Source organism: Chiloscyllium punctatum, chromosome 3 (genome assembly GCF_047496795.1).
Source record: "Chiloscyllium punctatum isolate Juve2018m chromosome 3, sChiPun1.3, whole genome shotgun sequence".
Taxonomy (NCBI): Eukaryota; Metazoa; Chordata; class Chondrichthyes; order Orectolobiformes; family Hemiscylliidae; genus Chiloscyllium; species Chiloscyllium punctatum.
The window spans coordinates 114,831,214-114,849,310 of NC_092741.1; the positions used below are offsets into that span (position 1 = coordinate 114,831,214).

Genomic DNA, 18,097 nt, shown 5'->3' on the forward strand with positions numbered 1-18,097 from the left:
GATCAAGATTCCTTGTAATCTTACATAGCCTTCTTCCCTTTCGAGTACACCATCAATTTTACTAACCATGCCTCCTAAATTCTCATCTAGATGGGTTATATAAATGACGGACAAATGTGGACCCAGCATCAATCCCTGCAGAGTACTGCTGGTCACAGGCTTCCAGTTCAAGAAATAAGCCACCATCAGCATTCTGTATTTCCTACTGTCAAGCCAGTTTTGTATACAGTTGGCAAGCCCACCCTGGATCCCATGTGATTTAACTTTACTAACCAGTCTACCATGCGAAACCTTGTCAAAGGCTTTACTAAATTCCATGTCAACAATGTCCACTGCTCTGCCCTCATCAAGCTTTTTGGTTACTTCCTCAAAAAGCTCAATCAAGTTTGTGATACACTATTTCCCATGCACAAAGTCTTGCTGACGATCCCTAATCAGTCCTTGCCTCTCTAAATGTATATAAATCCTCTCCTTAGAATCCGCTCCAAAAACTTACCCACCACAGATGTCAGACCCATCGGTCTGTAGTTCCTAGCCTTCTCTTTACAGTTTCTCTTAAATAAAAGCACAATCCACCTTCCAGTTCTCCAGTACCTCACCCATGGCTGTAGATGAGACAAATACCTCTGCTAGGGGCCCTGCAATTTCTTCCCTAATTTCCCATAATGCCCTGGGGATACACTTAATCAGAATCTGTGATCCCAGAATATTAGCCTGGGTTTCTCATCACTAGACCAGTGATGTTACCACTGTGCTGCTCTCTCCCCCTGAAAAAAAACCTTGAAGAGAAAAAAAGCACAAAAAGAACTCTACAACTACTGGAAGACAAAACTCAAAGCAAAATACTGACTTGAACAGTTTTACCCAAGGCATTAATCCAACTGTTGACAACTTTACTCTGCATTCTCACAATTATGTTTTCCCTAACTTTAATTGTCACTTTAATGATAAACAGACACTTATTATTTTCTGAGAGTTGAACCTTGCTTAGGGCCAAGTTAACCTCTGGCCTTGTGTGACAACACTTCCATGTTAAAACCTCCACAGCAACCTTTCAGGGTGCAGGTAACTGCCTCAGCATTTCGAGGTTATTTCCAGCATTTCAAAACTGGTGTGCTTTTCTGCTTCTAAAGAAATGGGATGTTTAAAAGGGATAATTGGCATCCAGTTGTTAATACTAATATGAGTTGAAGAACGAATTGTTTTGTTTTTGGACTCTGTGTGAGAATTCTCTTTTGGAAGGACATCAAGGTTTTGGAGATAGTTCAGATATATTGGAATAGTACCAGGAAATGAGATTTTGCAGTTATGTGATGGCACTAGAAAAACATGGAGTTGATCTGCTTTCGAGCAGGAAAGATTTGATGAATTTCCTGTGGCGTGGCACGATGGCTCAGTGGTTAGCACTGCTGCCTCACAGCGCCAGGGACTCAGGTTCGATTTCAGTCTTGGGCAACTGTCTGTATAGAGTTTGCACATTCTCCCAGTGTCTGTGTGGGTTTACTTCGGGTACTCTGGTTTCCTCCCACAAACCAAAGGCGTGCAGGTTAGGTGAATTGGCTGTGCTAAATTGCCCATAGTGTAGGTTAGGTGCATTAGTCAGGGGTAAATATGGGGGAGGGGAATGGATCTGGGGTGGGGGTATGTGTCTGAGAGGGTTACTCTTCGGAGGGTTGGTGTGGACTTGTTGGGCTGAAGGGCCTGTTTCCACACTGTAGGGATTCTATGAATGTTCAATGAAAGTGCTCAAAATCATGAATGGTTTTGGTGGAGTAAATGAGGAGAGATTGTTTTCGTGTGACTACGTGGTCAGTAATCAGAGGACACAAAGATAAACCAGCTTCTAAAGATGCCACTTTCCTCAGAATCAGTCCCAATATCTCTCAAATCTGATGCCTTCACTCTTACACCAGCTTTCCAGCCATGTTTAATTGCTCAATTCTCTTATTTCAATGCTCACTAGCACGTGAGATTCTGGGTAATTCTGACACTCCCACTTTAGAGGTTCTGCATTTCAGTGTTCTATCATGTCCCTGAAAACTGCTTCCAAAATCCTATCCTGATTCCTCCATAAGTTACTGTTACCAAGATGGGCCATGACCTCTGGCTGATTTCCTTTCTTCAGAAAAATGTTGCACAGTTGCTTCATAACATCCTTTACCCAGGTACCATGAGGCCACATTCCATCCTAAAGTCAAATCAATGGCTGCAGAAACACCTGTCTAATCCCCTAGCTCTGTTGCACTTCTCATTCTTCTTAGCCTCCCTCTCCCTGTATGGCTGAGTTTCCTGTAGTGCCACAAACCTGGTTGTGGATGCACTCTCCCTAAGAAACATCACCATTATACAAAATTGAATACCAACTGGCAAGCGAGATAGATTCAGGTGACACCTGCACTGCCTGTCTGCTTGTCTTAGACTGCCTGGAAATCAACCATTCTCTTGCTACCTTTAATGTTAACTATGACCTTATTTCTTTATTTTTCTACTTATTCTGTGAAGATAATGCTTAACTTTTTAAACTTTGTTTCTTTTATTACTTTGTACCTAAGTTTTGTTGTACATAGGTACCTTTGTACCTAAGATGGCGCCATGTGTGGTGACATTATATACTTCTCATTGTACTCCTGTACTTCAGTACTTGAGTACAAATGATAATAAAATCTAAATGTTTCTAACCAGGGTCATGCCTACTTCCTAAGACATGCCATCCACATAGTACTCTACATCATGGATACATGACAGTGACTCAGGCCACTGCTCAAATTCCAAATCTGAAAGCCAAGCATTTACAGTTGGTGACATTTCCTGCAATGTGATCTCATGTGGGTCATATGATGTGTAATGACTTCGTACATACTGAAGGATGTAAACTCCAGTTGACCAAGTTTACTTACCATCCGGTAACTTGAAAAATATTTATTGCAATTAGAATAGCAGAACATTTATCAATACTCACCAGCAGCTTCTTCCTTTGTACTGAAGTAAGATCCAGTTACAGAAGACTAAAAACAGTAAAACAGAAGAAAGAAACTCCACCCACCATCCCACCTTACCCTCTCCACCCTACCCTTTCCTTCACCACCACCACCCAATTCCTTTGCCGAACTGCCTGTAACTCAAACTCCTACTTTACTCTCTGTAGAGGCAGCGCTGAGGGAATGTATATATTTATACTTCATGAAAAACAACTGACAAGCTTTAAAAAACCAGATTAAACTAACCACTAAATAGCTAGCTGTACTTTATTGTAGAGCGTGTATATCCCTGATTCAGGGTTGCAATAAAACTTGCCTTCTGTTAATGAATAATGTTTAGTTAATTGAAGGGAAAAACTCAACTTTAGAAAAAAGGTTCACCAGCTCCCAGTACAGTTCCAGTTCCTGTTCCTGAGTCTGACATTGAACAAAATGTCTGTTTCTGGGCTCTAACATAAAGCATGAAACCTGAAAAAGCTATTTGTCCCATCTAACTCCATCCTTGATCATCGACTGAAATATATATAAACAGGAATAAAGTTGTATTTTTCTAAGAAAGCGAAAGTGAGAAATACCTAAATTATATTCTGTATTTGAACACTGCATCCTAGTTATACTTCATAGCCTGAGATTTCACACTTTCAGATGTTGTATGCTACATTGACTTTGTTAAACAAGGCACTTCAGGAAATAAGTTTTCATTTCAACTTAGCGTTTCCAGTTTCGTTTGATGGTGATGTTTTACACAGTTGTCAAAATGCCAGATTTCTTGTAATATAAGCTATTGCTTTGATGTGCTTTGCTTTGAGGTAAGTATACTGTTGATAACACACAAAGGCTGGAATTCTCCTTCTGCCCTACATTGACAAACAGTGGGGATGGGGAAAGTTCCACTTGTTGTCTTATTTCAAATTGACTTTTCACTTCTTCAATGGGATATTTATTTCCTATCATGCCAATATCAAAGCAACTTTGATAAACAGACAAAAATTGCTGCAAACTGACTAAATCCAAGGTTAGACTTGAGGGGTTAGAATTGGACAGCTTTTTTTGCATGCAGGGATTTTGATTCATAACCTGTCAGTGTCTGTGCTGATCAAGGCAGGAAGTTAATAAATTTTGTGTATCCACTTGGTCTGCATAATTGTCATGTAGGATCAGTTACGTCCAATGTTTTTACCTGTTTCTTCAAGCTGCCTGTACACATCAAAGGGAATGCTAACAAAGTTGCTTTGTAGGCCATATGGTAAAGGCAGGCTGTCTGTTATAGAGAATCTACACAAAAATATTGCTTGGGTGAAGAGAAAGTTCCATGGTAATGGATGGAGGCAATGATGGAGGAGTTAGACAGGAGAAGAGACAGAATAGGTGGAGGTTGAAGGCATTTCCTGTTTTTATTCGAATCGTGGTGACACACCAGTTGAGACGACATGATGTTTGAATGATCTTTATTCTAGGAAGGCGCCCTGATGTGCACCCAATGTGTAGGGTCAGCAGGTGACACTTACCTTGGAAATATAAAGTTCCAGGTTCAAGTTTCTCTCCATGGCTTAAGCACAAACCAAGGCGAACAGGTCATCCGAATAAAAGCAAAATACTGAGTATGCTGGAATTCTGAAACAAGCAATATGGTAGAGAAACTCAGCAGATATGGCAGCATCTGTGAAGAGAGAAACAGAGTCCAGTGTGACTACTTTTCAGAAAGTAACTTTTGATTTCCTGAATTCTGAGGATTAATGGAACCACAAAGTAACTTCTGAATGCTCTTCACTGAAATAACCTTTCCTCATGCTTGCAGAATAGTGAGCATTGTGAGTGTTGGTAGGTTCCATGTGCAAAGTAAAAATTTGGAGCTACATGTTGTTGTTTTCTCAATTATAATGATTGAGGAGGTGGGGTTGGGGATAGCATTGCTCAACGTTTAAGAGGGCATTCTCTTGAAGTAGTGTTTGACAAACATTTTCTGTTGAGAGCTCTATCACGTTGATCAGATTGAATCTGTGCCCATCTGTTAGTCCAACATATGGTAAAACAGTTCACTATGAACTATTATAAAAACAGAATATTGTGTATGTATGCTGGAAATCTGGGACCGAAAATAAATTTCTGATGAAAGGTCATCAAGCTGAATTGTTAACTGTTTCTCTGTCCACAGACACTACCTGGCATACTGAGTATTTTCAGCATTTACTGTTTTTATTTCATCAAGCGGTAGTCATTCATTTAAAAATGGGGAGGTGAAGAGGTAGAAGGTAAAGAATGTGTTGGGCTTTTTTTTATACAAGGTGCTCCATTTTGTTTTACTTTCATCAAAGTTAAGATTTTGAACTTGATTGATATCTATAGAATGTGCAACAGTTCAGCAGTTGGGTTTCCTTATTGTACCATTGATGAAAAAAAACAGAATGAGGGGAGGCGATGGTCTAGAGGTATTATCACTGGACTGTTCATCCAGCAACCTGCATAATTTCCAAAGAACTAGGTTTGAATCCTGCCTTGAATTTTCAATTCAAAACAAAAATCTGGAATTAAGAGTCAAATGATTACCATGATTGTTGATCGTTAGAAAAATCCATCTGGTTCACTAATGTCCTTTAGCAAAGGAAACTGCCATCCTTTCCTGGTCTGGCCTACATGTGATTTCAGACCCACAGCAATGTAGTTCACTCTTAGTTGCCCACTGAGCAATAAGGGAGGAGCAATCAATGTTGCCTAGCCAGCTCTCATCCAATGAATAACTGAAAAAAACGGTATAGAATTGTCAACAGATTAATGACCCAAGGTCACGAATTTAAAGAAGTAGGCAAAAATTTGAAAAGAGAGATGAGAAACCTATTCCACTGGGACTTGATAGGATCTGGAATGTTCTACCCGAGAAGGTGACTGAAGTTGACTCCATGAAAATTTGTGAAAGGGAGTTGGATAAATACTTGAGGATGAGGGACCTGCAGGATTACAAATAAACACAGTCTTGAGAAATTGAGCATGACTGCTCTGTCACAAGACCCAAAACAGGCATGGTAGGCCAAATAGCCCCCTCTTGCTCTCTAAGCTATGGAATAAAATCTTAATCAGAAAGAGATGTTTTCCTTATTCCTTATGTTGCATGGATCTAGTCATTTATAGTTGGGCTTATAGAATTCAGTCAACGTTAGCAAGAATCGTATTCTATTCTGAGCCATCTGCTGACATATCTGCCTCACCACTTTAAAGGTGAGCAAATCTTGCTGGATTCAGTACACAAAATAAACTGTGGCATTATTTTTAGACATTAGGACAAATTAGTCTTACCAGTTCTGGATTTATGCTGGAAATTTAAATTTGAAACCTGACATGCACTTGAGCTATTAGTTACGTTTTTCACCATTTTATGTTTACCTCAAAACATGAAGACTTATATTCTGGTTAAACTTTTAAATTTATTGTCACAACATTTTTGGAAAGGTTGACATTTTGCATGTTAAAGAGCCCTGAATATCATTTATCACTTTCACTTACTTAAATTTGAAAAGTTTTGACTTGGGTGGAGAACATTTTAAATCTTGATCTTCATGTATTTTGAAATCCTCTCAGTACAGAAGCTTTGGAGGTTTTCTGAGTGCTACATGCACCAGATTTTGTCTGTGTAGGTCCCTGGGTCATGTGTAATTCATTAGCTGTGCTCAGTGTGATACTGAGTTCAATACAGCATGGATCAAAGTTGCCTGATGTTCTAATGCATTGCACCTGGAGCACCTCTTTCCTTGTCACTGCTGGTGGGATATGGGTCTAAGCCATTTGATTTGCAAAGTTTTTAGATGCCTTTGTGATACTGAATCTCTGTTCCTTCAAGGAGCTGTGTACAGATAATATGACCACACTATTTCAGTCCAGCGGTCAGTTAACCCTTTCTGCCAGCTCTTCTTGCATTCGTACTATCAAATTATTGTACAGACACAAACAGACAGCACAGGAAATGGCATTTAAGAGAAAGATTCTGCTCAAATCACAGGCATACAGCAGAGTGCTGGGACAACTTAATATGGATCATAAGATATCGCAAAGCCACTATAGTGACATGAAGTGCCAGCCTTTCTAGCGAAATCACCATCTCTTGGCACGCTGCATTAGAAATGAATGATGTATGTTCTTTAAAAAAACACTAACTATGCAAGAATTACTTAAAATCGTACAACATTATTTAGTTTCGAGTTGAGTGAAGCTCACAGTTGTTTTCCATGGATTCAGTTAATAAAGTCTTAATATAGAGTGATTTCATTTGCAACTACCTTACGGTGGTCCAATACGATAAACATAAATATGTAGTGATTACTGCTAGTTTGACTAAACCATGAACACACAGCCAGATGTCTTAAGCTGTAGAGAATCAGGAAACTTGGTAAAAATGCAACCTAGAATTGTGTATTGCCAAAGAAATAACTTTTGTTTATAGATCATCTTTCATGATCGAAGGATTTCTGATCTTGCTTCACGGTCAGTGAAGCACTAATGGAAGTGTAGTCACTGCTATAATGTAGGGCGATTGATGAGTCCAGTCACATGTTTTGAACTTTTTGTATATGTGTCCATAATCGTTGCAAACTTTTTAGTTTTAATGCACCTTAGGACATCCTGAGATTATGAATGCATGTCTTTCTTTTCTTTCTGAAATGTTGAATTGCTAAGGTATATGATGAGGTCAGAGGTGAATAATGAGCCCATATATTTATATTATTAGTATATGTTTCATTATTTCAGTTTGACAGCTGATCTGCAACAAGTTAATTGTGTTTAGGTAGGACATAGTTCACCGTAACCATCAGTATGTTGGGACTACTAGCAATAATGATAACACTCCCTTTTTATGATGGTCTTACCCATATTGTTTATTACAATGAATCAGAGTTGCTTGAGTCTTGTTGAAAACTGAACCACAAACAGATCACTGAAGGTTAAAAATCATTTCTCAGAAGGCTGATGAAACTGTATTCTTGTTTGCTGCTGAATTGGTTCAGTTCATATTTCCAGAAGTCATACTGAGATTGCACAGTGCTCTGGATGGACTCCTCTGCACAGAGTACAGAGAAAGCAGTATCCTAGATGATAAAGCTGGAGTCAACCAGAACATTAGTACTGACTCCCATTGTTAGAGACGATCTGGGACTACTGAGCCTCGAAAGAGGTACCTTAGGTAGGACTTCAGAGTCATAAAGTGTAAAGATACTTTGAGGTTAAAGCAAAATTCTGCAGGATGTTGGAAATCTACAAGAAGTGGAAAGATTCAGCAGGTCAGGCAGCATCCTGACTGGAGAATCAGGAGATAAATGACATTGTTTCAGACCATTAATCCTTTCATCAAGGTTCAAGGCATGTCGGGACAGTTGGGTAGAGAGTCAGCATTGGAAAGGCAATCCTTCTTGATAATCAGTAGCAGAGATTTTTAAGAATAGTCTCGGTGGGGTTTTGTGCTGGTTAACAATGATTGCTTAAAAATTGAAAGGGGTCTTTTTAAAGCCTGTAACATGTTACATTGTGTAATGTTGTCAGTTAACTAGTGGTCTGAGCAGGTGTGTGTGTGTGTGTGTGTGTGTGTGTGTGTGTGTGTGTGTGTGTGTGTGTGTGTGTGTGTGTGTGTGTTGACCAAGGGAGCCTGCCTCACACTATGATGGCTGCATAATGGCACAGCCACTTCATTTCTTGGCAGAGGCAGAAACCAGAGGAGAAAGACCAGGCTGCTTAGGGAAATTAATGTAGAAACAAATTTTCTCAATCCCTCAGGTAATGAAAACCAGTCCAAGAAATCTCATGGGCATACATATATATGAGAATTGCCCTGATTCCGGGTCCATGGTGATCACAAGTAGAGTAGAGGGGTTTAAAGTGATCAGAATTTTAAAAATTGAAAGATTGGACAGTACACATGACTACTTTTCTGCCAGTCATTACATGAATGTGGCAATAGCCCTCACCTACTATACTCCCACCTCCCCCAAATTCTCCAGTCACAAGAAACAAATGACTTGGGAATGCTCACTGTTGAGGGAGGCTGTAAGCTAGAAGCAGAAACTAATGTTTCACTTCAAGGTGACTTTACTGTTTTACTGACTATTCTCCTTCCTCCTCCTCACCAGTTTGAACAAGCAGCAGATGCAGAGATTGCCTGGATCACAGAAACAGAGAAGAAGCTCAAATCACTTGGTGACATAAGGCTTGAACAAGATCAGACCTCTGCTGAGTTACAAGTTCAAAAGGTAATGCGATGTACTGAAAAACTATAGATTCCTTGCACAGATGTCTATGTATTCAGTTTAACTGCAGGTCTCTTTTCAAATTTTATGGAAGGAAATAGTGCACAATCTCTGCACTACCCTGTTTTTATTTTGAATGAGAATATTTCAGTCTTTTGCTTTTGATATTTGATAGCTCCATGTTGTCGTCTTGTTTTAAGCGAGTAATGTGTGAGATTGGGTCTTGGTACATCTTGTCCTGTGCCACCTGTGTATTGGTGCTGCAGAGAACTCAGTCCCTGTGTAAGGATAGTGAAGATCTCCGGATATTGCCCAGTGCCACAGAGCAAGGCGGAGGTATGCCCTCATCTCAGTGACCCCTTCATGTGCTTTTATTGTTTTATCCATTGGAGTCCTAAACCATCTATTCCATAATGGGTCTGTGTTCTGTATTTCTGAATGTTACCTGGGCAAATCGCATTGAACAACCCATCAAAAAGTTTGTTCAAGCAAAACATAAACCAATGGAAAGAATGTTTCACTTGCTCAGTATCTGTCCACTGCAGACAGCCCCTGATTGTTGGCCTCTGATTCACTTAAACCTTTATGTATTAGCTTTAGACATTAGCCAAGGAATCAGATAATTTGAAGGGAATAACTGAAAAACTAATCTGGAAAAATAAAATTTAATTGAGTAATTTGTCAACCTGTGATAAAAGGATACAAGGAAGCAATTAGTCATGATGCTTTCAAATACCACAGAATCACTACAGTGTAAATAGAGTCCATTCAGCTCATCAGGTCTGCACCAACATTCTGAAGAGCATCCACCTTTTCCCCATAGCCCCCCATTTATCATAGTTAACTCACCTAGCCTGCAAGCTACAGGGCATTTTAACATGGTCAATCCTCCTAACCTGTACATCTTTGGAATGTGGGAAGAAACCGCGGATCCGGAAGAAACTCACGCAGACAAGAAGAGAACATGCAAACTCCACATAGGCACTCATCCAAAGCTGGAACTGGCACTGTGAGGTAGCAATGCTAACCACTGAAACACCGTGCCACCCCAATTAGTTAAGTTTCATTCAGAAAGGAGCAGTTTTGAGATATTGGTGATGTGGTGAGTGCAATAAGCTTGGGAGGAGCAAGTAACTTTGGGCCAATGGTTTTGAAATTTCGCAATCGTTGGGGTCTCGCTCACCTTGGGGAAGATTTTCACCACAGGATCAGGAATGTGACATCATGATAGATTCTGGCTCCTAACATCACGATTGAAAATCACGTTCTGTTCCAGCTAGTCCAATTAGCAAACTCCTTAAGGAGTTTAAAGGGCTGTTAATTGATGGTGAGCAGCTTTCCCATTTCCTCTTCCCTACAAGGACCTTTTGAAAATTGCAAACTGTCCCAAAGGTAGCAGTATCCAGTGTCACCACAGGGAATATAATTTTCAAATTGTGCCACATCTATTCCTAACCCCACCTAGCCTTCTTGTCTAAGATTGTTGTAAATGCTGTGATCAATGAACAATGAATGTTGTTTCATATGACTAGGATGAGGAATGGTGAACAAGAGGCTCTTTTCTCAATATGCCATGCTCTTATTTCAATTTGAATCTTTCACTTAAATCTCAAAGGGAATTTAACTTTACATTGATCAGGACTCCAGATATCCCACAATGACTGGTCTAGTACTGTTCTTTGTATCACTTTCATATTGTCATTTAATGTAGATTGTGTAGACAGCTTAAAATAATTTTTCTTAGCATTGTGCTGTGTCTGGAATAAAAAAAGGATCGTTTAGCTTTAAATGCTGATGTTATTCCTTATGTTTTAAGGCGTTTTCAATGGATATTTTGCGGCACAAAGATACAATTGATGAACTTGTTGCAAATGCTGATCAAATTATGAGTTCCTGCACTGAAGAAGAGAAAGCATCCCTGAAGGTATAAGAGCAAGCAAAGGAAGTCAGTGTTAATTACTTTATGTTTGAGCATGTGTAAGGTCCATCAGAACAAGAGTAAATGTTTTGATTTGAGCAGCAAAATGTCAAAGTGAATTAGTTGCTATATGCTGCTGCAACCTGACAAGACCAACTTTATCTCAGTACCAGATGTCTGATTTCAACTTCTGACCACTTCCTGTTGCCCCCCTCTCATACCCATTTGCTATCATGAAGTATGTACTCTGAGTATTGCTGCCTAACCAGAACTATATATAATTTGAGTTTTCCACAGTTGCATGCACAATTTAGCTACTGCTTCGAACCTTGAGCTGGTCGCTTCCTTTTCTTTTTTTCTCCCCTACTTACCTCTTTTCTTGATCTGGCGTCAACCCCTCCTATAACTTCTTATCTTTGCTTTTATGTAGCCTTCCCTGCTAAATCCTTATCCCAATCCATCAAAACTTGTTGGAATGTTCTCCTGTCACTGTCCCAGCCTTGATTCCCATTAAGGTAAACTTAGAGCCTCCCTCTCCCTCTGTTTCACTCTCAACTATTCATCAAATCACTTGGTTTTGAGTCATTATAATCACCAACACAAAGTGTCTCAACCTGCTGTTTCATTGAGCTGTCCATTTGGCCTAACTCTTAACAATTTCACCCTCTTTCTGCCAATCCTGTGTACACTTGCCAGTGAATCAGCTGGCATCGACCTATCTGTATCTCTCTACACAGAGTGTTTGTTCACATTTGAATAAGACCCTTACAGTTTATTGTCTACAGTTGCATCAGCATTGTGGCTTTAATGGCAAACTGGCTGAGGATCAATGACTAAATGAAAATGTGTCCTCTGGCCATCTTTTCCACTTCCAGCCTCGTCAAGGCAATCAGAATAGTGGTGTGGCTATAATTACCAAACCATACTTTGGCCTCATCCTCTAGTCCTCTGCCTCCTTTGGACATCTCACCTTGTACTGCCCTGTTCACCTCCCTTGGAATTCTTGTTTTCTACTCCCGCACCCGAGAATGATAAAAAATTTCCTCGCTGAGATAGTTTCACTGAGTTTCCACAAAAATTATCATCCTTAACTCCAAAGCCTCCACGTCTTGGAATTCCCTCCCAAAGCAACTCCATTTCTATTATTTTTGATGCTCCTTAAAACCTAAATGTTTGGCTACCCTGTCAAAGTTTTGGCCTGATGTAGCCCCATGTCAAATTTTGTTTCATATTGCCCTTGTGAAGCACCTTGAAATGATGTACTCTGTTAAAGACACCAAATAAATGCAAGCTTTTCTTGTGGATACACTGTTAATTTAGTAATAGTAAGTTCAGTTAACTGTTTGTATTGTAGAACAAACTGGACATGCTTCAAAAACAATATGAGGTGATCAGCCAGATGAATGCAGAGAGATACCTGCAGCTGGAACGGGCTCAGTCTTTGGTCAGTCAGTTTTGTGAGACCTACGAAGAGCTCTGGCCATGGCTTGAAGAGACCCAGGTGTTAATTACACAGTTACCCACACCAGCCATCGAATTTGAGATGTTAAAGCAACAACAGGAAGAGCTTCGGGTAAGGGAATAGATGCATTATGTACACTCTCTGCAGACTACTGTCCTTGGTTGAACTTCCTTTAGCTTGTGTTGATTCATTAGCTATTTTCATTGACATAAAACAGCATATAAGTTGGAAGCTACTATGACCGAGAAGTCTTGCTGTTGTGGAGTTCAGTCTCGAAACATGTCCACCCTGTCACTCATATTCTGTCTTTCTTGCTCTCTTTGTCTGTGTACCCACTCTCTCTCTCTTTCTGTCATTATGAAGACAACATCTTTCATCTAATCCGCTTCCTTAATCATTTCTTGTGGAGTACTTTGTGCTACCTTACTATTGTGAAGAACACGATACAGATGCACGTTGCATTTTTCTCATTCACAGCATATATATTAGACAAGTGAATTCTAACATGTATATGAACAATACCACTGGTAATATTCAGAAGAAATAAACTGTTATTGCTAAATTTAAGAGTGAAAATTTTCACCTGAATTAAAGGTAATTTTATTATAGTTGCATGCTAGTAAGGGAATCAAATGGTAGGGTTGTATTTTAAATGTTAACGTTAAATAATTTTCATATGATAAAGTTCCTGTAGCTATCATTGATGTTACATAGTCAGCAAAATTGTTTCAATTAAAGTAGAGAGGTTGAGATTCTTTTTTCCCCCTCAGACCATAGAAGGTCAAGATGAGATTTAATTACCATGCATACAATTGCAAAAGGCTCTTGCTCGAGTAAATTGGAAGAACTGATTTATTCTGTCAGACAATACAGATTTATGATAATTGAGAAAAGAATTGGACAGAGTTTATTGATTTTTTTTCACAGACAGAAATGTGATCTGGATTTTATTTCAAAATGGATAGTGGAAACAGGTGCAGTAAAAGTTTTAAAGTTAATAAGATGTAAACTTGAAGGCAAAAGATTTGGAGGGCCATGGAGAGGTTGGAGTGTTGTTAACCTCTTTTGAAGAGCATTATAGACCTATTGGGCTACTACTGTGTTCTTTAATGTTTGTTATTGCATGACGAGCTTTGCTGTGCACCATGTGATAATGAGCTGTACAGACCAGGGCGGTCCCAAATCCTATTCCCAGTTTGCTGTTTAGTAGTGTCAACTGGAATGGTGTTCCGATGCTGTTTTTGGATGAAGCAGAAGAGAAATTGATCAAGTTTGTTATTCCCAATTGCACCTAATGACTTTACTTGGCTGTATGACTGTCATTATACTTCTAACCCCCAACAAGAGCTATTTCTATTCTCATTTTAAAAATCATACAACACCAGGTTATAGTCCAACAGGTTTATTTGGAAGCACTAGCTTTCGGAGCGCCACTCCTTCATCAGGTAGTTGTTCGGTAAGGCGCTCCGAAAGCTAGTGCTTCCAATAAACCTGTTGGACTATAACCTGGTGTTGTGTGATTTTTAACTTTGTACACCCCAGTCCAACACCGGCATCTCCAAATCATATATTATCACAACCCTTATGGAAATAGTGAACTTGAAATTAAGCCCCTATTCCATTAGCCATCACAAGTGTTAACACGCCCAATTTAATCTCTAATACAGTTAATGCCAGAACATGACCCCTATGTGAAATGGAAGAAACTCAACCAGATTTAATCAATCCATAAAAACAAAATGCAATAAACTTAACCAATAAAGGATAAACTAATGTGGCATAAACAATTTATTAATTACTAATGCAAGTTTAAGCTATGCCTCCTTTAACTTGAAACGCACACACATTCATTTACATGTAGGATGTACAGACAAATGATGCAGTCTTTTTAGGATTATTGTTAGTGGGAAATACATACAAAAAAAAGCATAAAATGTGTGGATCCAAATTCAAACAAAATGTGGAAATGAGGTGACTTTCTTCGAATTCTTTTTGGCTTTTGCAATTATATCATGTTGTTGACTGCCATTCGCCCCTCCCTCTCCCCCTCAATTTGGTAACTGGTCAGTCAGACCTAGATCTTGACTTAGAAAATACTCTTTGCAAAATTGTTGCGTTGTTTTGTTTTCAGTTAAAAGGAATGATCAGCTTGCTTTCAAGCTTTTTGGAGGTTTGTGTCCTAACTGAACTCACTCCACTCAGTTCAGTGACAAACCATCACTTACAATCAATCAAAACCCTGTTGCTGGGCAGTTACTTTGTTTCCCCTCAACCACACGAGTGCCAGCGAGTCTCAAAGATATCAAGTTTCAGCTTTCAGAAAAGTTATATTCTCGTAAATGACCCCACAGTTCCATTTTCCGTTATACATATCAGATATACATATATCTCTGTAAAAACTGGCTCATTCTCTGCAATCGAGCAGTCCAAACTTTTATTATTTTCCAGTTTATATTTTCGAATAAAATATGTGTCGTCCTTACAACATGTAAAAGCCCTTGAACACCACCTATCATAACTCATGTGAAGACTAGTCATTAAATTAAGTTATGAAAAGGTTGCAGTCTTGATTGGAAGGATGAGTTCAGCCAATTCCCAAGTTCTGGTTAGAGAGGCTTGATGCCAGAGCTTCATTACTGCAGTGATGATTCTGAGTGGGAGGCTGGGCTGTGAAATGACTCCCCCTTCTATCCTCACCATGAAGCTGTACATTCAGAAGAAACCAAGTTAGGGAAAATAATAATAGAATTTAAGGAAGTGAGATCAAGATGAATGATTGATATTCTTGGAATCCAGTTGAACAATTTGGCTACTCGCCAAGTGTCTGAATTATCACAAGTTATGCAGAATGACAAATTACCTGCAATTATCATTTGTAATCAGCAGCATGAAGGATTTTCGCTTTTTTTGAAATGCTGACTGTTTAATGACAATAACTGCTGATGTTTCAACACCCTTAAAAGGAAATATTTGACCACGCAGATGTTTAATTGTACACTTCTGTAACACTACTTGTCAATGCCACAAAATTTCCAGGAGCTTTTCAGTGTTTTGATCATGATTTGTTTATGATATGTTTAAAACAATTCTTACATGTTGGATTGGTTACAAAACAAATAAGGTCTGACTTTAGCAAATGTGCTAAACTAGCTGTCAGAGTAGCTTAAATCTAGCCGCACTATCACAGTTCAGCATGTCTCATAGAGTCATAGAGATGTACAGCAAGGAAACAGACCTTTGGTCCAACTCATACGTACCAAACAGATATCTGAAATAAATCTAGTTCCATTTGCCAGCATCTGGCCCATATCCCTGTTAACCAGTCCTATTCATATTCCCATCCAGGTACTTTTAAATGTTGTCATTGAATCAGCCTCCACCATTCCCCGTAGCAGCTCAACACACACACACACACCATCCTCTATGTGAAAACGTTTCTCATCAGTCCCTTTTAAATTTTTCCTGTCTCACCTTAAAACTATGCCCTCTAATTTTGGACTCATGCCCCCAGTCTGGGAAAAAGATCTAGTTTATCAGTTTTATTAAATTTGGCATTGATTGGTGAGATCCCTCAAAATGAAAACCATTGAGTGTTCAAAGCGTTAGGTACAAGAGGGAGCCATGTTTGGACTTGACAGATTGGATGCTGAAAGGATATGTCCCACTGTAGAGGAAGCTAGGACCAGAAGTCAAAGTTTTAAAAAGTAAGATTCTCCTATTAGGATTGAGATTAGAAGAAATTTCAGAGTCACTGATATCTGGAATTCCCTTTCCCAGAAAGTCACACCTGGATAATTGAGCCAGACTGATTTTTGATTAAAAAGGGATTCAAGATTTTTGATTAAAAAGGGTTGGGGGCAGTGGCGTGAGCATGGGCAGGAAAGTGGAATTAAGGGTCATAGTTACACTAAACATGATTTTATTGGCAAAGCAGGTTTGACAGTTCCATATGGCCTGCTCCTGCTTCTATTTCTCATGACCTTATGGTGCAGTGGTATGACTCCTTCAAGCTCATCAGAATGAACTCCAAATGGCTGGCTATGAGCTGACACAGCTTCTCGGGTGGATCACATATCTCGTTCCTGAAGTCTTCTCTAAGCTACCAGCCAGTAGAGACCTGCAATTTTTGGATCCTAATGATCATCTCTGGTGGCCTGGTCTTCAGGGATCCAGCCATGAGATGTTAGGCATATGGGAACGTGGAGTTGAACATGAATATGACCACTGTCGCAAGGTCAAGGCATGGATTTCAGTAACCAACCCTTTACCCTACCCCATCTCTGATTGATACAAATAGAGGACACCACACTTTGGCAAATAGAAGCAAATAGAATTTTCTAATCCATTCATTCAGGGGTGTTATGACCACCTGTGGAGGAGGTGTAATTTGAACCATGGCCTCTTGGCTCAGAGAGAGGGAAACTACCACTGCATCATAAGGTCATGAGAAGCCGGAGCAGTCAGTATGTCCTGTCAAATCTGCTTTGCCATTCAATAAAATCATGTTTAGTGTAACTGTAATATTAATTTCCTGCATCTGCTCACTCCACCAGCCTCAACCCTAACTCTTGGCCCTGTTTTTAATCGAAAGTCAGTCTGACTCAGTGATCCAGGTGTTGCTTTTTGGGGAAGAGAATTCCAAAGCTCAGTGACCCTGAAATTTCTTCTAGCCTTTCTCTTAATTGGAGTCTCTTCTTTGTTTTAAACATGGTTCTAGCTTCCACCATGATAGGAAATATCTTTTCAGCATTCACCCTGTCACGGCCCTTAACATTTCACATTTTTCAATAAAATTACCTCTTATTCCTTTCGATTCTGAGGACTGTAGAATCCCAACAGTGCAGAAAGGTCATTCTGCCCATCAAGACTACATGGACCTTCTGAGGAGCATCCCACCCCGACCCACATTTACCATGGGTAATCCTGCACACTATAAGGCAATGCAACATGTGAATCGACCTAATGTGCACATCTTTGGACCGCGAGAGGAAACCAGAGCATTGGGCAGAAACCCACACAATCATGGGAGAGTGTGCAAACTCCATACAGACAAATACCTGACGCTGGAATCAAACCTGGCTCCTTAATGCTGAGAGGCAGCACTGTTAACCACTGTGCCACTGAGTATTGGTACCTAATCAGCCTTTCCTCAGAAGATAACCCCTTTATCTCAAGAATCATAGTGAGTCTTCTCAGTTTCCAGTGTAAGTACATTCCTCATTAAATAAGGAGACAAAGTCTTTACCCAATACTCTAGGGATAATCTCACCAATGCCCTATACAGTTCTAGCAAGACTTCCTGACTTTTAAACTCCATCCCTTGCCATAAAGGCCAACATTCCATTTGATTTCCTAATTCTGTGCTGTACCTGTGCACGAACCTTTGTCATGGCACATTCTGCAGTCTGTCTGTATTTACATAATAGTCAGCTTTTCTATCCTTTCAACCAAAGTAGAAGATCTCATGTTTTCCCACATTATACTGCAGCTGCCATTTTTTTATCCATTCACT

General features: G+C 39.6%; 1 protein-coding gene across 15 annotated transcripts in view; it reads left to right on the forward strand.

Moving 5' to 3' along the window:
• dst (dystonin) overlaps positions 1–18,097 on the forward strand; it is a 622,282-nt gene that overhangs the window by 502,950 nt on the left and 101,235 nt on the right. For all 15 annotated transcript variants that reach the window (XM_072558451.1, XM_072558477.1, XM_072558489.1 and 12 more), the window contains 3 exons: positions 9,089–9,208; positions 11,022–11,129; positions 12,478–12,696. In XM_072558451.1, the coding sequence (XP_072414552.1) occupies positions 9,089–9,208; positions 11,022–11,129; positions 12,478–12,696 (447 nt within the window). The remainder of the gene's footprint in view (positions 1–9,088; positions 9,209–11,021; positions 11,130–12,477; positions 12,697–18,097) is intronic.